Consider the following 24798-nt stretch of genomic DNA (forward strand, 5'->3'; position numbering starts at 1 on the left):
GCATTCCCGTGTTGCTTGCCTATATTCATCCTTTCTTATTTGTCCTAGTTTCCATTTTTTATAGGACTCCTTTTTTATTTTGAGATCATGCAAGATCTCCTTGTTAAGCCAAGCTGGTCTTTTGCCATATTTTCTGTCTTTCCTACACAGCGGAATTATTTGCTTTTGGGCCCTTAACAACGTCCCTTTGAAATACTTCCAACTCTCCTCAGTTGTTTTTCCCTTCAGTCTTGCTTCCCATGGGACCTTACCTACAAGTTCTCTGAGCTTATCAAAATCTGCCTTCCTGAAATCCATTACCTCAATTGTGCTGGTCAAACAAAACCGGTCCCGGAACTGAACCTTGGGGCACTCTACTAGAAATCGACTGCCATCCTGACATCGAGCTGTTGATCACTACCCGCTGGGCCTGGCCTTCTAGCCAGCTTCCTATCCATCTTACCGTCCATTTATCCAATCCACATTCCCTTAACTTGCTGGCAAGAATATTGTGGGAGACCGTATCAAAAGCCTTGGTAAAGTCAAGGTATATCACATCCACTGACTTTCCCACTTCCATAGAGCCAGTTACCTCATCATAGAAGCTAATCAGATTGGTCAGGCATGACTTGCCCTTTGTGAATCCATTCTGACTATTCCTAATTACTTTCCTCTCTTTCAAGTGCCTCAAAATGGATTCCTTAAGGAACCCTTCCATGATTTTTCCAGGAACCGAGGTAAGACTGACCGGCCTATAGTTCCCTGGATCGTCCTTCTTCCCTTTTTTGAAGATGGGCACTACATTTGCCTTTTTCCAATTATCTGTGATTTTTCCCGATCTCCATGACTTTTCAAAGATAATGGCCAAAGGCTCCTCAATGACATTTGCCAACTCCCTCAGCATCCTCAGATGCATTAAGTCCGGACCCATAGATTTGTGTACGTTTAGCTTTTCTAAATAGTTCCTAACCTGTTCTTTACCCACCACGGGCTGTCCATCTTCATCCCATCTTGCGTCACTTAGCGCAGAAGTCCAGGAGCCCACCTTGTCCGTGAATACAGAGGCAAAGAAAGCATTGAGTACTTCAGCTTTCCCCACATCATCTGACACTAGGTGACCTCCTTCATCCAGTAGGGGCCGCACACCCTCTCTGATCACCTTCTTCTTGTTAACATGCCTGTAGAAACCTTTCTTGTTACCCTTCACATCCTTAGCCAGTCGCAATTCCAATTGCGCTTTCACCTTCCTGATAACCCCCCGGCATTCTCGAGCTATACCTTTAAACTCCTCCCTGGTCATTTGTCCAAGTTTCCACTCTTTGTAAGCTTCCTTTTTGTGCTTAAGTTCACCAAAGATTTCCCCTATAAGCCAATCCGGTCTCTTACCATGTTTGCCTCTTGCTACGCGTCGGGATGGTTTCTTTCTGTGCCTTCAATAAGGCTTCTTTAAAATACTGCCAGCTGTCCTGGACTCCTTTCCCCTTTATGTTAACATCCCAGGGGATTCTGCCCATCAGATCTCTGAGGGAGTCAAAATCAGCTTTTTTGAAGTCCAAGGTGTGTATTTTACTACTCTCTTTTCTTCCTTTGGTCAGGATCCTGAAATCTACCATCTCATGATCAGTGCTTCCCAGGTTGTCACCCACCTCTACTTCCCCTACTAGTTCCTCCCTGTTTGTGAGCAGAAGGTCAAGCTGCGCACGGCCCCTCGTCGGATCCTTCAGCACTTGTGTCAAGAAGTTATCCCCAACATTCTCCAAAAACTTCCTGGATTGCCTGTGTACTGCCGTATTGGTTTCCCATCAGATGTCAGGGTGATTAAATTCCCCCACGAGAACCAGGGCCTGCGATCTGGAAGCTTCTCTCAGTTGTCTGAAGTAAGCCTCATCTACCTCATCCACCTGATTCGGTGGCCTGTAGCAGACACCAACCACAACATCAAGGCTGTTGTTTGCTCCTTTAAACTTAACCCAGACTCTCAACAGGTTTTTCTCCCTCTTTATACTGGAGTTCAGAGCAATCGTAGTGCTCTCTTACATATAGTGCAACTCCTCCTCCTTTTCTCCCCTGCCTGTTGTTCCTGAACAGTCTATACCCTTCCATGACAGCGCTCCAGTCATGCGAGTCATCCCACCAAGTCTCTGTTATCCCAATTAAATCATATTTCTCGGATTGGGCCAGGGCCTCCAGTTCTTCCTGCTTGTTGCCCAGGCTTCTCGCATTAGTGTACAAACACCTCAGGTAACCAGTTGATCGCCCTTTATTCTCCATTCGAATCAGGGGTCCTCCTTTCTTGCTCGTTCCTCTCTGCATTTCTTCCCGGTATCCGACTTCCCCACTCCCCTCAGGGTTTTGGTCACCATCCCCCGACGAAACTAGTTTAAAGCCCTCCTCACTAGGTTCGCAAGCCTGCCCGCGAAGATGCTCCTTCTTCTCTTCATTAGGTGGATCCCATCTCTTCCTAACAATCCTTGCGCCCGGAACAGAGTCCTATGGTTGAAGAAACCAAAGCCCTCTCTGCGACACCATCTGTGCAACCACTCATTTACGTCCTCAATTCGACGATCCCTGCCCAGTCCTTTCCCTTCAACAGGAGGATGGAGGAGAATACCACTTGCGCTCCAAATTCTTGGATCCTCCTTCCCAGCGCTACATAATCCGCAGTAACCCGCTCAAGGTCATTCTTGGCCATATTGTTAGTTCCCACATGGAGAAGCAGGAAGGGGTAGCGATCTGAAGATTTGATCGGTTTGGTAAGCCTCTCAGTCACATCCTGAATGCGAGCTCCCGGTAAGCAGCACACCTCTCGACAGGGGCAGAAGACCATTTTGTGGGGCCCAGGGCAACACAATTTCGCAGGGCCCCCCTTTGCCACAGTGCATGCGCAGTGGCGCCACGCGCATGCACGGTGGTGCCACGACGCATGCACGGGGCTTCTTGAAGTGTGGGGCCCGGGGCAACTTCCCCGCTTGCCTTGCCCTATATCCACCCCTGCCTCTCGAGATTCCAGGTCTGGACGGCAGATGGATGGCTCAGTCCCTCTTAGGAGGGAATCCCCGACCACCACTACCCGTCGTTTTCTTTTGTGGGTGGTGGCCATGGAAACCCCATCCCTAGCACTATGCATCCAATGCCTTCTAGTAGATAGTGTTCCCTTCTGGTTTCTTCCTTGTGAGGTCCCTTCCAAAGCATTCAGCACTGTAGAGCCTGTGGAGAGAGCCTGAAAGCGATTACTTACCTCTATAGCATTGGGGGATTCCCATGCTGGCCTTTTCCCCCTCCTAGAAGTTACATGCTACCAGTTCTCTTCCTGGTCACTTACTGCCCTCTCTGGCTCCTCTGCCTGCCGTGCTTGAAGGATTAAACGCTGCCTTCTATCGAGGAAGTCTTCGTCCTCTCTGATCAAGTGCAGGGTCGACACTTGGGCCTCCAGTCCTCTAACTTTTTCTTCCAAAATGTCGACCAGCTTGCACTTCGTGCAGATGAAATCCGTTCGTTCTTCCAGAAGGAAGACAAACATGGCACACGCTGTGCAGGTAACAACAGCAGACCTATCACCATCCAACACTGCTGTCCTGGAGAAGGGGTTTAAAAAGAAAGGCAAGAGAACCTCGCGCCCTTCCCTCTCCCCTTCCCAACTCCCTCTCTAAACTCCCTGTTAGCACTCACCTGTTCGCAAGCTCTTTGGTCGCTTGCCCACTGCCTTATAAAGAGCCTGGAGTGCCTGAAAGTCCCTCCCCCTACCAAGGCTCAGCCAATCAGCAGAGGCTTCTAGAATTCAAACTTTAATTAGAAGCCAACAGTTTCCACCTGCCAATCACAGCACACACTCCATGAAGGGGAGGGGGAGGGCAAAGGGGAAGTGGAAAGAAAAAAAAAAAAGTGCCTCACAAACACAGGGGAAAAAACCAAACAAAACAAAAACACACACCAATCCTCACTCACTCACAAACACAAGCTCAGCCCCAAACACAACACACACTTCCCTCAAGAGTCATGACCATGAGGGATGGGCAGTAGCCTGGGGAATAAGAGGTTAACTGTACCTAGCCAGGTAGCAGTCAGCTCTTACCATTCTAGCCAATCCAGCTATGCTTGTAACAGGAGGATTGTTCTGAGAATAAAAGTTCTTTCTTTTTTATTAACCTGGTGTCAGTTCAGTTCTGTGTCCTGGGAAATCTGTCTGTGGGATCCGCATGCCTCTGACCAGGGGTTAGCAGCCACAGACTGAAGTTTGCATTTTCTCTTTTCTTTTTCAAGCTCTTTGGGGAACAGAGTGTAGGGTGCCCTGGGGTTGGTTTCAAGTGTCCACCCCGTTTGTGGGTTCAAAAGCACTTGATGGTGGCAGCGGATTTTTATCCCCAAAAATCTAAGTCTTTAGGATTTTGGGGGGAAGTTTTATTCCAAAGCCCGGAAAGAGAAGGTTTTGGGGTACTTTCGTGGGTCCCCACTTCTGCATTCATCATGCCAGAGTGGGGAATCAGCCATGACAAGAGCATCCCGGAATTTGCGGGTCTGGCAGTAGGCCATGATGTCCTCCCTCATGGTCCCTCTTTGCTCCTGCAACAGGGCCCTCGTGGCCCCGAGAATGTGGTCAAAGTCCCCCCAGCTCTCAAGGGCGAGCTGCACATTACCCTTGGGTGTCCACGAGGAACTGGCAGGCAGGGATCCAATCCTCAGTGCAGTGCCAGAAGCCCATCCTCATCCCCAGTGAGGGAGGGGGCGGCGGAGGGAACAAGGCATCCCCTAGGGAACCGGGAATGAGGGACACGAATACCACTCCCTGAGGGCCACCCACAGCTGGCGGGAGCGTGACGGACCCCGTGGGGGTGGCAATAACAGTGCGATGTGGGGGGACGGTGGAGGGGGAGCAGGTATCGCAGTGGGAGCAGGAGGGGGGTAGGATCAGGGCTGGACAATAGGTCAGAACAGAGGTGGGGATGAGGATGGTGGAGGGAGAGGGGTCAGGAAAGGGAGTGGACTCGGGGCTGGAAAGAGGCTCATAAACAAGGGTGGGATCGGGACCGAGAGGTTGAATGGGGATGACAGGGGGATCGGGACAGGGAGGGGGACTCGAGGGTAGAATGGGGTCAAGGAAACAATCCCCCAGGGGGCCACCGGGCTGTGGCACCTCCCAAATGGGGGCTAGGGGAACAGGAGTAGGGAGGGGTCCCGCACTGACGCTGGGCTCAGATGGCTGGGCAGCTACGTCTGCAGCTACGTCGTTGGGTGGAGGGATGTTGTCTGTCGGGCCCCCAACAGGGAGGGAAGGCGACCGCCCTGCCTCAGGAGGGGACGTGAGGGGGTGTGTGTGTGCGACTGGGGAGTCAGGGGAAGCAACGGCTCCTCCTTGCAATGCTGGAGACAGAGAATAAGGGCACTAGTAGGATGAGGCAGGGGATGCAGTAGCGGGTGCTGGGCGGAGGCTGGCTCTTCTGGATGCACTGGGGTACAGGGTGTCGGGGACTCGAACCCGGACGGCCTTTGTTCGTTGTCTGACCGCAAAGAGACAGGCAACACCAGCAAGATTTAATCACAAGCTCTTTATTGAATGGTGCACACAACAATAGAGAGCGGCCCGTCTTCAAAGAGAACCAGCCCCGATTTTATTAACAGGTAGGCTTATATAGACAGTTCCGTTGCGTTATAGACTATTTGCCCAAGCAACCAACCCCCCTTTATTAGTTAGAAACCTTTAATACCCATGCATACCCATGCATACATTATGGCCTTAAGCAATTTATAATGCATCAGCAATTTTTTATTAGCCCAAAAGACAGGTACTGGGCAATAAGGAGACAGTTCGTTATGGCCAAAGGAGAACAGAAACAGGGAGTTTGGAACAAATGGGGAGAGCAGAAACAGGGAGTTTTCTTATTAGTTTTTAAAACAAACTGTTCCTTATTACAGCAGTTACAAAAATGCAGCTTTTTGCTTATCTTATTTTGCCAACTTGAGCAAGCGTGTAGGGTGCATCCCTGCTTGAACTTATCTCCAGTTCTGTCCAGGGACTACCCAGAAACCTTTGTTACATTTGCTTTAGCATAACTGCACTAGGCCTATTTTTTCTAGGGCCTAACAGTCCCCCCTTTGTCCCTAGAGTACCGTGAAGGGACTCTTGGGACACATTGTAACAATTTACTGCTTGGTGGAACACACCTTAGTGCCTATCTAACATTCACAACGAATTAGGACATAGAGAACTACCAAACCACAAATAACAATGACAGCGCTACGAAGTAAGTTATGGAGCCAACCACCAACATTTGGAAACCAGCTAAACAGGTCGCTCCACCAAGAATCCCCTTTCTTTCCTCCATGATCTTTTGCTACCTGCATAAGATGATGCGCTCTTTCCCAAGTGGCGTTATAAACGTCGGGAATATACACACAACACTCTTGTCCTATCAAGGCGCATGTTCCTCCTTGAGAGGCCAGTAGAATGTCTAGTGCTAAGCGATTCTGGAGAACCATTTGCCGGATTTTTTTTTGCTCGGTAGCCAGATCAGTTAAAGCATCAGCAGTGGTATTAGCCATTATTTCCAAGATTTCTTGAAGCCTTATTACTCCTTCTCCTATTCGATAAAAGGCCCCTCCACAAGCATTGGGAAATGCTGCACAAACACCTGTCCAATTATTTACAGCCCGCCAAGTAAGAGGGCGAGATTTTTTAGCATCTGTTTTAGCGTTCCTCATATTCCTAATCTTTCCAGTAGGGAGATGAGGGCGGTAAACAACAGGTGGCTTCAACCAGGCCAAGTAGAAGGATTTACTTCATGAAGGAGGAAGGGTCAAATATGCTTTGTTATCGCACACTCAGTACACTTTAAATAAGGGTTGGTTTCACAGACTTTATCCTACCGGTCCAATGGGTAGGGTTGGACCATTTGGATAAAAGCATAAACAGAGAGACTTGTTGCTAGGTCCAGGAGAGCGCTGAGTACAATTTAGAGAGGAACAGTTATAATGGGTGTGTGTGAAGGAAGGTACGCAGGACGATATATTTACTTTTATTTACCTAGGGATCAGAAAGTCAGCTGTACCATTGATAATTTGGTATTTATTTTCAGTTAGAGTATAAGCAGACCCGACGTGAGAAATGTTAAGTGCACTGACTGATTCCGACAAGCATACCAGAATTAGTAAATGACCTTTTTAATAGGCACTAATGTCCGGTTTTTTCCATACATTTAGGAATTCTTTATTTTTAATCTTAGTCTTTTTCCAAGTAATGTTTAGATTTTCTGAGGAATTCTTTTAAGATGGGGTCCATGTCATGTTTATTGCACAAAGGGAAATGGGAACCTTAAGCAGACTTCTTTGACTATCCACTGGGACTAGGGAACACACCCAACATGACGTATTATGTAATTTTGGCATTCGAGCTTTTAGCTCATGTGCAAGATGAATAAAGGTGTTAGAGCTGTTAGTTTTTACAGCCTTTATATTCCATACCACCAAAAGAGAAAGATAACAAATAATAATAGTAAAAACATAAGAACCCAGGTTAGAAAACGAGGCCTTCCTTCCGGGAAAGGACACCACCAGTCTAAGGTTTCTTCAGTTAAAGTTGAAGCTTCAGGTCGCCCAAAGGGGTAGCAGTTCATTTGCCCTAGGCACAGATGTTGTTTGCTTTTGGTTTACCTGGTTCGCGGTGGGGTGAACGTACGTGGCTCCTTTGAAGTCCGACGTCGTCTGCTTCTGGACCTGGATTGCCAGTACTAGGCCTGCGCTGATCCCCTTCTACTTCTGGACCTGGGTTTCTGGTACCAGGTCTGCAGTGCTCTTTGTTGGGGCCAACTTGTGTAGGCACTGGAACCGGTTAGCGGTGGGAGGCGTGAATTCAGGCGGACAATTCCTTACACTTTACAGCAGTATGGGTGGTCAGAAGGACTTGGTAGGGACCCTTTCACCTGGGTTCCAGGGCAGTCTTCCACTGGTGAACCTTCACGCAAACCTAATCTTCTGGTTGTAGTTTATGGCACGGCACAGTCAGGACCTCCTGGAAGGCGTCCTTAACCTGAGAATGATAAGACTGTACACACCTTATAAGTTCCTGACAATACTTGACTATGCTTTCTTTAATAAGTGTTGCATCAGCCAGGTTAATTTTTTGGCTGCTTAACAATTTTATAGGTCGGCCACATGCAATTTCATGTGGACTGAGTTCAGTTTTCCGATTAGGAGTCACTTTCATGCTCGTTAGGGCAATCGGGAGTGCTTCTACCCATGTTAAGCCAGAGTTCTTACATATTTTTGCAAGTTTGTTCTTTAAAATTCCGTTTCATTTCTTTCCTGCTCCTGCGCTCTTCAGGTGTCATGCGCAGTGCGGTGCTTGTCTGATAGAGTAGTACTTTGCCAGTTTTTAAACAATTTGTTCAGTAAAGTGGGTACCTTTATCACTGGAAATTACAAAATGTATTCCCTATGATGGGATGTAATGATTTAGAAGTTTTTTTGCCACTGTGATGGCATCTGCTTTCCTGCAGGGAATAAGCTTTTACCCATCTTAAAAACAAGCAAACAATAACCAACACATATTCAAAAGATTGACATTTAGGCAATTGAATAAAGTTTATTTGTAAATTTAGACATGGTCCCAAAGGCAGAGGTCTGGTTGCCGGAACTGTCTTTACAGGTTTACCCACGTTGTGGGCTTGGCAGACAGGGCAAGCCAGACAATAATTTTTGGCTGCTTGGGAGAATTTGGGAGCAAACCAATTTTGTTTTACCTTTGCCAACGTGTAACAATCCATGGAGCACAGAGGCAAGGTGAAGTAGCAAGACCACTGGGGCAACAATGTGGCCATCAGAGCTGCACCAGTAGTGGTCTGGGCGCAAGGTGCACCCTGCCAGTCTCCACTTCTGCTTTCCCGATTCTGGGGCGTGGTCTTGCAGGAGGGCCAGTTCCGAAAGAGATGGCAAAGGAGCTGGTAATCATAGGAGAGAAGGGAAAAAACAGCAGGTAGAGGAGCAGATTCCTCTACATTCCAGACAGTACAAACTGCATAGTCTGATACTAAAACTCCACTAGAATTAGAAAAGCAAAAACCATCTGTGTAAAGCACAAAGTTAAAATTATTTAAGGGATTTAAATTATTCTTTTATTAAAACAACAATATTGTACACACAACAATGTTTTAAATACATATATCACAATTAGGACACACAAGACAAATTTGGATAGAACACAGAACACAAACTTACTATGTCATGACACAGAACCATGTTTTTTTTTTCTTTAGTTACTTTTTAGCTAATATTAGTGCTTTTTGATAATCTGAAAGACAAAGAAAACATTTTTACCCACACTGGGGTTGTGCATTATATTTTAGAATACTTTTTTTTTTTTTACCAATGTTTTTTGCTAATTTTTGATTAGCCTGCTGTTACCTAATGGTATGCTTTTGTTTTGCACACTAGCTTCAGAGGGTTTGAGTAAATTACTTTATTGTTTAATTATTAAGTTAAAGATGACATGCCTTAGTTTCCTTCTTGTACTGCAGACCAGGCTTTTTTTTTTCCTTTAATGTGTGAAGCTTCAAATAATTTACTGCCACAGAAACTTTTTTTTAGAACAAGACCCTTGCTAGTTAATATTTCAGCAAGCAAAAAGGTTTTTTTTTCCTGAAAAGAATTATATACAATGTTTCAGGCTTACTTATGGGGGACATGCTCCCCCTTTTTAGAACAGACAGGCAGTTTGCAGACACACACAACCTTGGATCTGAAAGCAAGCCAAAAGTGCTATCAACTTAGCTTTGAACAGAAAAACAGTGAAGTTTCTGGGCTTGGATTTCTTTAAAACAATAATTAGTTTTTTTGGAAGACACATTTAACCCTTAGGGTGCAGGTTTTACAAATTTACAATGTATAGATTTTATTTTTTTATGCAGTTAACCAATTAAGTTTCAGTAGAATTCCTTATTTTTCTTTAATAAGTTTAACAAAGTGTCTGTAGCCAAATGTTTAAACTTTATTGTTTCTTTGCCTAGATAATTAAAAGAGGCTGCAAGAAACAAGGAGTCATTTTTAAAGCAGGTTTCCCTTCATATATAACAACAATCGCTTAATTCCTTCTTTTTTTCTCTCTCTTCTCTTTCTCATTGTACACCCGCGTCACAATGCTAACCACTTCAGGTAAACTTTTCCCTTGCATCCCATCCGAATTTGGATCTTAGTTAGGCTCAGCGGTGGGCATACCTCTCCAAGCTTGATTCTGGTGATATGCTACAGCCTTTTCTTTAACCTTTTGATGCTCATTTTCCGTGAGGAGTGTATTTAACAATTGGTTTACATTAGCCCAGGTTGGCAGATGGATAGAGAAAATGGTATGGAATGTTTTTTTTTTTTTTTTTTTTTTTTAACCACCTCTGGGGCATAGGGTGGGAGAAGTTTAACAGATTTTTCTACACACACAGCCTGCAGAGCCCTTTCAAATTCCTTTGGTTTGTAATTATACCATACAAATAAATATTTTATTTGTCCGGGTCTAAGATTGACCAGTATGTCCTTTAGGGCATTCATTCTTTCTACGGAAAACATCCCGCAGTCTGGCCAATCATTATCCGGGGACAAATTAGCAGTGAGTGAAGGCCATTGTGTTTGACACAAATCCTTCATTTTAGATTTTGCTTGACCGGCCGTTCCATAAATGTCTTTCCAATCCCTTAGGATCAGGGTCAACGGGGCGTCCCCCGGGCACTTACTGCCGCCCTGTCCCATCTTTACCAGCCAAAGGATCCTTAACCCAATTTCTCAATGCCGAGCGCTCGCTTACCTCTCCAGGGACTTTAACCCCGAATACTTCAGGGACTTTAACCCTGAGGTCCTAGATCCTACACAACGGGTAGGTGATGTTGCTGGATTTCTGCGGGCCTCAGCTGGTTCACAGGACACGCCTTATCGCCGGAGCAGGGATCAGGCCACCTGGCAAGGCTCCTCAAAACCGGAGGATGCGCGCTGCGTTGCTTCGGAGTCCGATCCTCTGCACCGGAGAGTCAGACGCGTCCCATCTGGGGTGCCAAATTTGTCGGGGACTTGAACCCGGACGGCCTTTGTTCGTTGTCTGACCGCAAAGAGACAGGCAACACCAGCAAGATTTAATCACAAGCTCTTTATTGAATGGTGCACACAACAATAGAGAGCGGCCCGTCTTCAAAGAGAACCAGCCCCGATTTCATTTACAGGTAGGCTTATATAGACAGTTCCGTCGCGTCATAGACTATTTGCCCAAGCAACCAACCCCCCTTTATTAGTTAGAAACCTCTAATACCCATGCATACCTGGCCAACTATACATCATGGCCTATACATCTAGGGCCTAACAAGGGGGAACTATGGGGCCATTAAAGGGGGGGTGCAGTGTATGGGAGTAACTAAAAGGGGAGGGGAGGGACACAACCGATCAGGGAGGGGGCCAGGTCGCACAGGGCAGTGGCAGAGGGCTAACGGGAGGCTGGGGGAAAAGGATAGTGCTGAGTGAGCAGAAGGCAGGGTGGGGTGGGGGCAAAGCTGTTTCTGGGAAGGCAGGACACACCACAGCAGGCTAACCAGGGTGGGGGCGGGGCAGATAAACAAACTCTCTGGGGCTGGACGGGGCAGGCAAGCAAACTCAGGGAGAGCGGGAAAAAGAAAACTGGCTAACGGGGACAGGGGGCAGACAGCAGGGAGGGAGACAAACTGCTGTGGTGGGGGATAGGGCAGGGTGAACAGGGTGAGGGAGGCCCCCCAGCCCAATGTAGCTGAGGGAGAAGGGCCAAGTCCAAGGGAATGGGGGGGGGGGGGAGAGCATGCCCATAAGCACTTGTGGGGGCTCAGTCCTTGCCCGCTGCTGCCGTAGAACAGTCCCAGCTGGAGATGTGGGCAGAGCAGCCGCCCCGTTGAGGGGCGAGGAGAACGTCCAGTGTGGCAGGGTCAGTCCCACTCCTGGGCCCCTGACCCCTGTTCAGCCCACTGTCCCACAATCTAGGAGTCACAGTATATGACTCACTCACCTTGGTTTGAGATTTGTTGTCTCCCTGTAGACTTTAACAAAGTTGATGCTGTTCTCTTGGCTCCTCCGGTGTCTTCCTCTCTCCCAACTCCTCCTCCATTCTCCAAACTCCTTCTCAATTCTCTCCACACTCCTCCTCGGCTCTCCTCCCCCTCACTCATAGGGAGAGTTCTTAAATAGGCCTCCAGGCAGCCCCAATTAGTTTCACCTGGGCCTTACTTGATTTTGCAGCCGCCCTATCTCGGCTGCCCCTAATTAGCTAGGATTTCTGTCTCTCTCTGCCTCTTTCCCCTTCCCTCGAGCTCTTAACCTGCAGTATCACCCCTGCTCTATCTCCTGACTTTGGCTTCTATTGGCAGGTGTCTGCCTTCCTCAGTCCTCTGGATCCTCGCGAGTGCCTGGTCCTAGGTGGGGACCTCAATTGCACCCTCAAGGACCGGGACCATACGGGGCTCGAGCAGTGCTCAGCTGTCGCGGACGTCCTCAGGGAGATAATAGACCATCACTCCCTGGTGGACATCTGGCGAGACCTCCACCTGGGCGAGGAAACGGTATCTACCTACGTCCAGGTGGTGGGTCATCCGTCTTTCCACTCCCAGTTGGACCGCATTTATCTGTCTCATCATCATCTCTTCCGGGCCCACTCCTCCAGCATTTGGCCGGCCCCGTTCTCAGACCACCATTTAGTGGCCATGAAGGCCTCTCTTTCTTCAGAGAGGCCGGGGCCGGCCCACTGTCATTTCAATAACAGCCTGGTGGAGGACGTGGGCTTTGTAGCGTCCTTCCGGGAGTTCTGGCTGGCCTGGCGTGGGTGGCGGTGTGCCTTTCCCTCAGCACGGCGGTGGTGGGATGTAGGGAAGGTGCGCACGCAGCTTTCCTGCCAGGACTACACCCGGGGGGCCAGCCGGTGGAGGGATGTGGCAATAGAGCAGTTGGAACGGGAGGTTTTAGAGCTAGAGAGGAGGCTGGCCGCTGGCCCCGAGGATCCACCCCTCTGCAGAGCATACCAGGAGAAGCGGGAGGAACTCCAGGCCCTTGAGGACCTTCGATCCCGGGGTGCCTTTGTTCGTTCTCGTATCCATCTCCTTTGGGAGATGGATTGAGGTTCCCGCTTCTTCTATACCCTGGAGAAAAAGAGGGGAGCTAAAAGGCACATCGTCTGCCTTCTGGCACAGGACAGCACCCCCCTCATGGATCCGGTGGAGATGCGCGAGAGGGCTCGTGCCTTCTACACCTCTCTCTTCTCCCCGGATCCGACCGACGCTGATGCCCGCAGGGTTCTCTGGAACAAACTCCCGACAGTCAGCATGGGCGACAGGGACCGGCTAGAGCTGCCTCTCTCCCTGGCCGAGTTCTCGGAAGCCCTCCGTCTCATACCCACCATTAAATCCCCGGGCATGGATGGGCTGACCGTGGAATTCTACCGCATGTTCTGGGACGTCCTCGGCCCGGACCTCACTAGCGTCTGGGCCGAGTCCTTGAAGAGTGGGGTCCTCCCTTTATCGTGCAGGCGAGCCGTGATTGCCTTGTTGCCCAAGAAGGGGGACCTGCGCGATCTGAGGAAGTGGTGTCCCATCTCGCTCCTCAGCACGGACTATAAAATCATCGCCAAAGCCATCTCCCTAAGGCTGAAGTCCATGGTGGTGGACGTGGTTCATCCCATAGACTCATAGACTCATAGACTTTAAGGTCAGAAGGGACCATTATGATCATCTAGTCTGACCCCCTGCACAGTGCAGGCCACAGAATCTCACCCACCCCTCTTAGAATAATCCTCTCACCTATGTCTCAGATATTGAAGCCTTCCAATACTTTGAAGGCCCCAACATGCAGAGAGTCCTTCAGCTGTGATCTGTGCCCAATGCTACAGAGGAAGGCGAAAAACCTCCAGGGCCTCTGCCAATCTACCCTGGAGGAAAATTCCTTCCTGACCCCAAATATGGCGATCAGCTAAACCCTGAGCATGTGGGCAAGACTCACCAGCCAGACACCCAGAAAGTTCCCTATAGCAACTCCTATCATCCCTCCATTGACCTATTTCCAACTGGAAATGAATGGTCAATTAGTTACCAAGATCATGTTATTTCATCCAACCATCCCCTTATCATAGAATCAGAACTGGAAGAGACCTCAGAAGGTCGTCAAGTCCAGCCCTCCGCTCTAGGCAGGACCAATCCCATCTAAATCAACCCGGCCAGGGCTTTGTCAAGCCGAGACTTAAACACCTCTAGGGATGGAGACTCCACTACTTCCCTAGGTAACCCATTCCAATGCTTCACTACCCTCCTAGTAAAATAGTTTTTCCTAATATCCAATCTGGACCTCTCCCACCACAACTTGAGACCATTGCTCCTTGTTCTGCCATCTGTCACTACTGAGAACAGCCTCTCTCCATCCTCTTTGGAACCTCCCTTCAGGAAGTTGAAGGCTACTATCAAGTCCCCCCTCACTCTTCGCTTCTGCAGACTAAACAGACCCAAGTCCCTCAGCCTCTCCTCGTAGGTCATATGCTCCAGACCCCTAATCATTTTGGTTGCCCTCCGCTGGACCCTCTCCAATGCTTCCGCATCCTTTTTGTAGTGGGGGGCCCAGAACTGGACACAGTACTCCAGATGTGGCCTCACCAAAGCCGAATAAAGGGGAATAATGACATCTCTGGATCTGCTGGCAATGCTCCTCTTAATGCATCCTAATATGCCATTAGCCTTCTTGGCTACAAGGGCACACTGTTGACTCATATCTAGCTTCTCATCCACTGTAACCCCCAGGTCCTTTTCTGCAGAACTACTACTTAACTGGTTGGTCCCCAGCCTGTAACTATGCTTGGGATTCTTCCGTCCCAAGTGCAGGACTCTACACTTGTCTTTGTTGAATCTCGTGAGATTTCTAGTGTCCCAATCCTCCAATTTGTCTAAGTCACTCTGGACCCTATCTCTGCCCTTAAGCGTATCTACCTCTCCCCCTAGCTTAGTGTCATCTGCAAACTTGCTGAGGGTGCAATCTATCCCCTCATCCAGGTCATTAATAAAGATATTGAACAAAACCGGTCCTAGAACCGAACCTTGGGGCACTCCACTAGAAACCGACCGCCATCCTGACATCGAACCGTTGATCACTACCCGCTGGGCCCGGCCTTCTAGCCAGCTTTCTATCCATCTTACCGTCCATTTATCCAATCCACATTCCCTTAACTTGCTGGCAAGAATATTGTGGGAGACCGTATCAAAAGCCTTGCTAAAGTCAAGGTATATAACATCCACTGACTTTCCCATGTCCACTGAGCCAGTTACCTCATCATAGAAGCTAATCAGATTGGTCAAGCACGACTTGCCCTTTGTGAATCCATGCTGACTATTCCTGATCACTTTCCTCTCATTCAAGTGTCTCAAAATGGATTCCTTTAGGATCCCTTCCATGATTTTTCCAGGAACCGAGGTAAGACTGACCGGCCTATAGTTCCCTGGATCGTCCTTCTTCCCTTTTTTGAAGATGGGCACTACATTTGCCTTTTTCCAATCATCCGGGATTTCGCCCGATCTCCACGACTTTTCAAAGATAATGGCCAAAGGCTCCTCAATGACATTTGCCAACTCCTTCAGTACCCTTGGGTGCATTAAGTCTGGACCCATGGATTTGTGTACGTTTAGTTTTTCTAAATAGTTCCTAACCTGTTCTTTACCCACCAAGGGCTGTCCATCTTCTTCCCATCTTGCGTCGCTTAGCACAGGAGTCCAGGAGCCGACCTTGTCCGTGAATACAGAAGCAAAGAAAGCATTGAGTACTTCAGCTTTCCCCACATCCTCTGTCACTAGGTTACCTCCTTCATCCAGTAGGGGCCGCACACCCTCTCTGATCACCTTCTTTTTGTTGACATGCCTGTAGAAACCTTTCTTGTTATCCTTCACATCCTTAGCCAGTCGCAACTCCATTTGCGCTTTCGCCTTCCTGATAACCCCCCGGCATTCTCGAACTATACATTTAAGCTCCTCCCTAGTCATTTGTCCAAGTTTCCACTTTCTGTAAGCTTCCTTTTTGTGCTTAAGTACACCAAGGATTTCCCCTGTAAGCCAATCCGGTCTCCTACCAGGTTTGCCTCTCTTGCTACGTGTCGGGATGGTTTCTTTCTGTGCCTTCAATAAGGCTTCTTTAAAATACTGCCAGCTGTCCTGGACTCCTTTCCCCTTCATGTTAACATCCCAGGGGATTCTGCCCATCAGGTCTCTGAGGGAGTCAAAATCTGCTTTTTTGAAGTCCAAGGTGTGTATTTTACTACTCTCTTTTCTTCCTTTGGTCAGGATCCTGAAATCTACCATCTCATGATCACTGCTCCCCAGGTTGTCACCCACCTCTACGTCCCCTATTAGTTCCTCCCTGTTTGTGAGGAGAAGGTCAAGCTGTGCACGGCCCCTGGTCGGATCCTTCAGCACTTGTACCAAGAAGTTATCCCCAACATTCTCCAAAAACTTCCTGGATTGCCTGTGTACTGCCGTATTGGTTTCCCAACAGATGTCAGGGTGATTAAAGTCCCCCATGAGAACCAGGGCCTGCGATCTGGAAGCTTCGCTCAGTTGTTCGAAGAAAGCCTCATCTACCTCATCCACCTGGTTCGGTGGCCTGTAGCAGACACCAACCACAACATCACTGCTGTTTGCTCCTTTAAACCTGACCCATAGACTTTCAACAAGTTTTTCTCCCTCTTTATACTGGAGTTCAGAGCAATCATAGTGCTCTTACATATAGTGCAACTCCTCCTCCTTTTCTCCCCTGCCTATTCTTCCTGAACAGTCTATACCCTTCCATGACAGCGCTCCAGTCATGCGAGTCATCCCACCAAGTCTCTGTTATCCCAATTAAATCATATTTCTTGGCCTGGGCCAGGGCCTCCAGTTCTTCCTGCTTGTTGCCCAGGCTTCTCGCATTAGTGTACAAACACTTCAGGTAACCAGTTGATTGCACTATCTTCTCCATTCGAAACTGGGGTCCTCCTTTCTTGCTCCTTGCTCTATGCATTTCTTCCCGGTATCTGACTTTCCCACTCCCCTCAGGGTTTTGGTCACCATCCCCCGACGAACCTAGTTTAAAGCCCTCCTCACTAGGTTCGCAAGCCTGCCCGCGAAGATGCTCCTTCCTCTCTTCGTTAGGTGGATCCCATCTCTTCCTAACAATCCTTCCGCCCGGAACAGAGTCCCATGGTCGAAGAAACCAAAGCCCTCTCTGCGACACCACCTGCGCAACCACGCATTTACGTCCTCAATTCGACGATCCCTGCCCAGTCCTTTCCCTTCAACAGGGAGGATGGACGAGAACACCACTTGCGCTCCAAAGTCTTGGATCCTTCTTCCCAGTGCTACATAATCCGCAGCAACCCGCTCAAGGTCATTCTTGGCCGTATCATTCGTTCCTACATGGAGAAGCAGGAAGGGGTAGCGATCTGAAGGTTTGATCAGCTTGCTAAGCCTCTCAGTGACATCCCGAATGCGAGCTCCCGGTAAGCAGCACATCTCTCGAGATTCCAGGTCCGGACGGCAGAGGGATGGCTCAGTCCCTCTTAGGAGGGAGTCCCCGACCACCACCACCCGTCGTTTCCTTTTGGGGGTGGTGGCCGTGGAACCCCCATCCCTAGGACTACGCATCCCATGCCTTTCAGTAGATGGTGCTCCCTTCTGGTTTCTACCTTGTGAGGTCCCTTCCAGAGCATTCAGCACTGCAGAGCCTGTGGAGAGAGCTTGAAAGCAATTGCTTACCTCTATAGCATCGGGGGAATCCCGTGCTGGCCTTTTTCCCCTTCTAGAAGTTACATGCTGCCAGTTCTCCTCTTGGTCGCGTACTGCCCTCACTGGCTCCTCTGCCTGCCGTGCTTGAAGGATCAATTGCTGCCTTCTATCGAGGAAGTCTTCATCCTCTCTGATCAAGCGTAAGGTCGACACTTGGGCCTCCAGTCCTCTAATTTTTTCTTCCAAAATCTCGACCAGCTTGCACTTGGTGCAGATGAAATCCGTTCTTTCTTCCGGGAGGAAGACAAACATGGCACACGCCGTGCAGGTAACAACAGCAGCAGACGCATCATCAACCATCGCTGCTGTCCTGGAGAAGGGATTTAAAAAGAAAGACAAGAGAACCTCCCGCCCTTCCCTCTCCCCTTCAGAACTCCCTCTCAAAACTCCCTGTTAGCAATCACCTGTTTGCAAGCTCCTTGGTCGCTTGCCCACTGCCTTATAAAGCCCCTCCCCCTACCAAGGCTCAGCCAATCAGCAGAGGCTTCTACAATTCAAACTTAATTAGAAGCCAACAGTTTCCACCTGCCAATCACAGCACAAACTCTATCAAGGGGAGGAGGGAAGGGGAAAAAAAAAAAAAAAAAAAAAAACCTCACTCTCAAACACAGGGGAAAATAAACAAACAAACAAACAAACAAACAAACAAGAACACCCACAACCCTCACTCACAAACACAAGCTCAGCATACAGCAAGAAAGCCCCAATAACAAAACACACTTCTCCCAAGACTCCTGTATCTACTTCTCCTCTACCTGGAGAACTCTCCCTCTAAAGCCTCACTCAAACAGGGGGGGAGGAGGGGAAAAAAAAAAACCACAAACCACCACACACCAAACAAACACAAGCTCTGCACACACTGAGAAAGCCCCAATAACAAAACACACTTCCCTCAAGAGTCCTGTATCTGCTTCTCCTTCACCTGGAGAACTCCCTCTCAAAACTCCCTGTTAGCAATCACCTGTTCACAAGCTCCTTGGTCGCTTGCCCACTGCCTTATAAAGCCCCTCCCCCTACCAAGGCTCAGCCAATCAGCAGAGGCTTCTACAATTCAAACTTAATTAGAAGCCAACAGTTTCCACCTGCCAATCACAGCCCCTACCAATCACAGCACAAACTCTATCAAGGGGAGGGGGGAAGGGAAAAAAAAAAAAACCTCACTCTCAAACACAGGTCTATCTCAATCTCCAGACCAGATCTACACCGTCCCGGGCCGAACCATCTTCGACAACCTTTTTCTGGTCCGGGATCTCTTAGAGCTCAGGTGTAGGGATGGTCTGTCGTTTGTCCTCCTGTCCGTGGATCAGGAGAAGGCGTTCGACCGGATGGACCACGGGTACCTCCTGAGCACCCTGCGGACCTTCGGCTTTGGGCCCCATTTTGTGGGGTTTCTCCAGGTGCTGTATGCCTCCGCAGAGTGCTTGGTCAAGCTCAACTGGACCCTGACCGCACCGGTCAGCTTCGGGCGGGGAGTACGTCAAGGCTGTCCACTGTCAGGCCAGCTGTATGCTCTGGTCATGGAGCCCTTTCTCCGTCTCCTTCGCAATAGGTTGACAGGGTTGGTGCTCCATGAGCCGGAGATGAGGCTGGTCCTGTCGGCGTACGCCGACGATGTGCTCCTCATGGTCCAGGACCCGGGAGACCTGGCGCAGGTGGAGGCTTGCCAAGCCGTCTACTCGGCGGCCTCCTCCGCCCGGGTCAACTGGGTCAAGAGCTCTGGCCTGGTGGTAGGGGCCGAGTGGCAGGTGGGCTCCCCTCCCACCTGCGCTTCAGGCCATCAGGTGGAGTGCAGGTCCGCTGCTCTATCTCGGCGTTTTTCTTTCTGCCACGCATCCCTCTCCGCCGGAAAACTGGCAAGGTTTAGAGGCCAAGGTGGTTGAGCGGTTGCAGAGGTGGACGGGATTGCTCCGGTGCCTCTCCCTGCACGGGAGGGTACTAGTACTTAACCAATTGGTGCTGTCCATGCTCTGGCACTATCTCAACACCCTGGTCCCGCCCCCGGATTTCCTGGCCCGTATCCAGCAGCTAATGCTGCGGTTCTTCTGGCCAGGAATGCATTGGGTCTCTGCAGAGGTTCTCCATCTCCCCCTGGAGGAGGGAGGGCAGGGCCTGACGTGTTTGCACATGCGGGTTCACATCCTCCACCTCTGGGCCCTGCAGAGGCTTCTATTTGATGCAGGTAGTCCAGCGTGGAGCACGCTTGCGCACGCCTTCCTTCGCCGCTTCTGAGGGCTCTGATATGACCGGCAGCTCCTTTATTTGAGAGGTCTTCTGCAAGACTTCTCCGAGCTACTGGCCTTCTACCAGGACCTCCTCCGGGCCTGGAAACTGCTAGAGGTGACCAGGTCCTTGGGACCCACTGTGGGGGCAGACCGCCTCGCGGAGCCCCTGCTACACAACCCCCATCTACGGGTGCAGGCGGTGGAGTCCCCCTCGGTGCACCGGAGGTTGGTCCTGGCAGAAGTCAGAAGGATCGGAGACCTCTTGGACTATGACCGGGGAGACTGGGTGGAACCTCGGGCGCTCGCCCAGTGCATGGGGCTCTCCACCCTACGTACTCCCTGGCATGTTCTTCTGGAGGTGAAGGACGCTTTGCCGCCCACTACTCGGGTTTATCTCGACAAGGTCCGGTGAGAGGGTGCACCCCGCCCGTCCCTCATCCCCGGCCCACCCGATCTATCCATCAGCCCTAAGCCCCGCGTACCTCCCCGACAACCTCCCCCTCGTCACTCGAGCCGGCTGCACACATTGCAGCCGATCCCCTTCCGAACCGCTCCAAATAGTCACCTGTACACGCTCATGCTTCACACACTCCACTTCCCCACCCTCGTGTCCCGCCCAGACACCAAGCGATGGGACCTCCTACCACTAATAGAGGGTGGAGAGCCCCGGTGGGCCAGCCTCTATTCGACCTTGGTTCCACGGCCCACCGGGGACATCGGCTGGAGAATTCTGCACGGAGCTGTGAGCACGGGCGTGTATTTGGTGCGGTTCACCCCCACCCCCGACACGTGCCCCTTCTGTGGTGAGAGGGAGAACCTGGTGCACGTTTACCTTGGGTGCGCCAGGTTACAGCCCCTTTTTCGGCTTCTCCAGAACCTTTTGTTGTGGTTCTGGCTGCACTTCTCCCCTCACCTGTTAATTTACACACACCCCATCCGAGGCGCCACAAAGTCGCGGGACCTCCTGGTCAACCTCCTCCTGGCTATCGCCAAGATGGTAATTTATAAGACCAGGGAGCAGAGGCTGGCCGAGGGAGGGGCCTGCGACTGTGGGGACTATTTCCGTTCCTGCATCCGCTCACGTGTCTGGGCAGAATTCCACTGGGCGGCGTCCGCTGTCTCTCTCATGACTTTCGGGGGGCAGTGGGTGCTGTCTGGGGCTCTCTGCTCGGTGTCCTCATCCAGTCCCCTCGTTTCAGCCCTTTGACCCTCATACCCATCCCTGTTTTCCTTTTATTTGTCCCAAGTAATTACTTGATTTCCTGGGCTCAGTGGACCCTCCTCATAGTCTGCGGAGAAGTCCTTTAGATGTGAACGGGCTAATGCCCGCCCACCTTCCAGATTCCAAGGGCACACCAGGTGTTAAGCGGTGGTGGAGGGGCCAATGGGGGTAGTGGCAGCAGGAAGGGGGGCAGCGGGGCTGGGAGTAGGGCTCCGCGTCTTTCCCTCGGCCCCCCCCTTTTAGCGACTCAACTCACCACCACCCCAGGCGAGCAGGTGAAAAAGCTCAGTCTTTGGAAGCCCCCTCCACACGTCCAGCTGGTCCGGGTGGTGCTGGCCTCTCCTCCTCTTCCGCTCCTCGACGGGGGGCAGGTGGTGTTGCTGCCGCAGCAGGCGGGTTGCGGCCAACTGAGGCAGGGGACCCCAGATGGTGGATGCTGGTGGTGCTGGGGTCCTCTTCCTCTCCCTCTGGAGCGGTGGGTGGGGGGCAGGCCGGCAGTCCCCACCCCCTTCAGGTAGCAGCAGTTGGTGGAAGGAAGCAGCAGCGGTGTCCAGGGGGAAGAAGCTGCAGAACCAGCAGGAGCCTCAGCTGGCGGGTGGTGGTTGGGCCAGGAGAGCTCCAGCTGGCACAGGAGCAGCATGGTGGGGAGAGCCAGGAAAGCGGCAGCCACACCTTCCTCCTCTGGAATGGATCTGGGTGGCCACCCACAAACCCGGAGGGGGAAATGCCCCTCCCAGAGCCGTGATGGGCAGCCCGGGACTCTAATGAATCACCTGGGAGGAAGCCAGGGGGCAGGACCAGGGAAATAAGGCCGGTCTGCAAGCACATTCGGAGCCCAGCTGGCAAGGGAGCCAGAATCCTTCCCAGCCCAACCCAGTGAGGAACTAGAGCCGGGGGGCGCTGACGACTGGCCTGGGCCAGCTGCGGGAGGACTGCTTGGTGGGTCTGCGCACCTGGCCGGTGCACTCCAATCCTCACTGCCCAGAGGACCTGCCCAGGAGCCAGGTACATCTCAGGGTCGGGGGGGAATGGAACCGGCGCAGGGGTAGCCAACCCTGGTCTGGCAGAGGGTCAGCGGGCTGCGGTACGGGCCCCCGCTGGCTCAGCAATGAAAGATCAGAGTGTTTTGGATACAGATCCCTTCTAACCCAGCAGCCGACAGCTCGGCTGCTGTTAAAGCCCCGGGCTGGGTGGTGTAGGCAGGACCTGCATCTTCTACCCCCCTACCACCCACCCACAAATCAGATGGCACAAATCCCTCTTGCTTCCTGCTGCCACAGGCCGGGTGCCGGAACCCCTCCTGAACAAGGAGATAGATGATCTGCTCGTGTTTACTTGTGGTGAATTGGTTTGCCAGCTCGATTACGGCCGCCCCGCCCAGCACTGCGCTGGGGCTGGGCCAGAAACTGCTAGTGTGGCAGCCCCGCTCCGAGACTGTGTGTAGTGGGTTTCAGTGGCCACCCACTGACCCCGAGGGGGACACCCCTCTTCCCCTAGGGCGCACCTCACTGGGCACCATTTGGTGGAGAATGTGGGCACGGTCCAACCCCTGACGGAAGGGGCCTCGTCACCGCCCTGGCCGGGGGGCAGCCATGGATATAGAAAAAACTGTTCAGCATCTAACCGAGAGCCAGCAAAACCAACACGAGTGGTGGATCCATCAGCTGAGCGCCCAGCATGAACAGCAAGAGGAGCTGGTGCAGCGGATGGGCAATGGCTACAACAAATGGCCACTCAACAACAGGAACTGCAAAGGCAGGGCTTTCTGCAGCTGGCTTCCCTCTGGTCCCGGCCTGGTGGGCAGCCCTTAGGAGGCAGAGGATCCCCTGGGCCTCACTGCCCCGGTCCGCCTCTCCAAAATGGGAGCTGACGATGACACTGAAGCGTTCTTAGAGTCTTTTGAGCGTGAGTTGACGGTGATGGGCTGGCCATGGGAGCAGTGGGCCATGCTCTTAGCACTCTACTTGGCCTGACCGGCTCAGACGGCGTACCGAAGGCTCCCCATCGAGAAAGCCAAAGATTATGGGCAAGTAAAGGCTGCGATGCTCAATGCCCTAGACATGACGCCAGAAACCTTCAGATGCCGGCTTCCCAGTTTGTGTTTCCAACCAGGGCTTGACCCCGAGCAGTAGTACATGAAATTTGCAGCACCAAAATCGAGGGGGACTGACGAACGATGAACAAATCAGTGACCTGCAGGAGTCCTGCTTGGTCATCTGTCAGGAGGGAAGGCTAAGGCGGGCTCTGAATGACACACTAAGTCCCCAGTCATGTCCCCAGTGCTCGGGGGGGGGGGGGAACAACAGTCTGAGCCTCCAAACAAAGAGGGCTTGCCGGTACCTTGGGACTGGGAGGAGACTCAGAGGTGCGCAGCAGGACAGACATCTGACCCAGGCCTAACAGCTGTCCCCCCTCTTCAGGTGGCCGAGGTGAGCAGGGTCTGCAGGGGGGGAGTTTGGCTGCCTGTGTCCTGCGGGGCGGGCGCTTGCGGAGGGAGTGGTGTGAACATTAGGCCTGTCAGAGGAGCAGTCCAATTAACAGTTGGTTTCCTTAGGACAGCAGCATGCCAGGAGCCACGGCGGGTTACTGCATTCGGGATTACCACGACAGCGACCGGCAGGCGGTGAGGAGTTTGTTCGTGACCGGCATGCGCGATTACATCCCCAAGTGCTACCGGCATGTGCTGACGCGCCCACGCACTCTCCTGGGCCTCCTCGCTGTGAGCGTCGCGCTGTTCCTGAGCTCCGGCTCCCTGCTCCTCGCCATGCTGGCTGCCCCTGTCCTGTTAGCTGCTGCCTGGCGCCTGCTGGACTCTTACTATGGTCGGTTCATCCAGCTGTGTTTGGAGGACGACCTGCAGGACATCCAGAAAACCTACCTGGAGGGGGAAGATTCCCATTTCTGGGTGGCTGAGTCTGACGGGGAGGTGGTAGCCACAGTCGGTGCCAAGCCCTCTGCCCCTTCTGGAGATGGAGAGCGCACGCTGAGCTTGACCCGGCTGTCGGTCAGACGGAGCCATCGGAAGAGGGGCATTGCCAGAGCTCTGTGCAGGGCAGTCCTTCGCTTTGCCCAGCTGCGCGGCTACAAGGGGGTGACCCTGACTGTGGGAATTTGGAATCCAGAGGGCAAGAGGCTGTACAGGAGCCTGGGGTTTAGAGAGATCGACCGCATCTCTCCCAAGGAGCTAGTGGGAAAGATATTCGAGGACGTTTTTCTTTGTTACCGGTATGACAGCCCAGCTGGGAGCAGCTGAGTTGATATGGAGTCAGGTGGGCGAATGCCCGAGAACGTCACTTATTCAAGAGCTTCAGAGAGGGAAACGAGTTAGTCTCTAAGGGTATGTTTACACTGCCACCCTTGTTCGAACTAGAGTGGCTAATGTAGGCATTCGAAGTTGCAAATGAAGCCCGGGATTTAAATATCCTGGGCTTCATTTGCATCCTGCTGGGTGACGCCATTTTTAAATCCCCGTTAGTGCAGACTCCATGCCTGTGGCTACATGCGGCACAGAGTAGGTAATTCGAATTAGGCTGTCTAATTCGAACTACTGGTACACCTCGTTCCTACTCCATGCCACATGTAGCCGCAGGCACGGAGTCCGCACTAA

The 24798-nt window shown here is 51.4% G+C and overlaps 1 protein-coding gene across 1 annotated transcript; it reads left to right on the forward strand.

Moving 5' to 3' along the window:
• The first annotated feature begins 23423 nt into the window (after nt 1–23423).
• Nucleotides 23424–24549, forward strand: LOC142829779 (N-acetyltransferase 8-like). The gene has a single exon (XM_075931196.1). The coding sequence runs from the start codon at nt 23755–23757 to the stop codon at nt 24442–24444; it is 690 nt and encodes a 229-aa protein (XP_075787311.1). The 5' UTR covers nt 23424–23754; the 3' UTR covers nt 24445–24549.
• Nucleotides 24550–24798: the final 249 nt, after the last annotated feature.

The sequence above is a fragment of the Pelodiscus sinensis genome, chromosome 6 (genome assembly GCF_049634645.1).
Source record: "Pelodiscus sinensis isolate JC-2024 chromosome 6, ASM4963464v1, whole genome shotgun sequence".
Classification (NCBI taxonomy): Eukaryota; Metazoa; Chordata; order Testudines; family Trionychidae; genus Pelodiscus; species Pelodiscus sinensis.

Coding starts and splice junctions, on each gene's coding strand:
- LOC142829779 (XM_075931196.1), top strand. CDS start 23,755: ATGCCAGGAGCCACGGCGGGTTACTGCATTCGGGATTACCACGACAGC.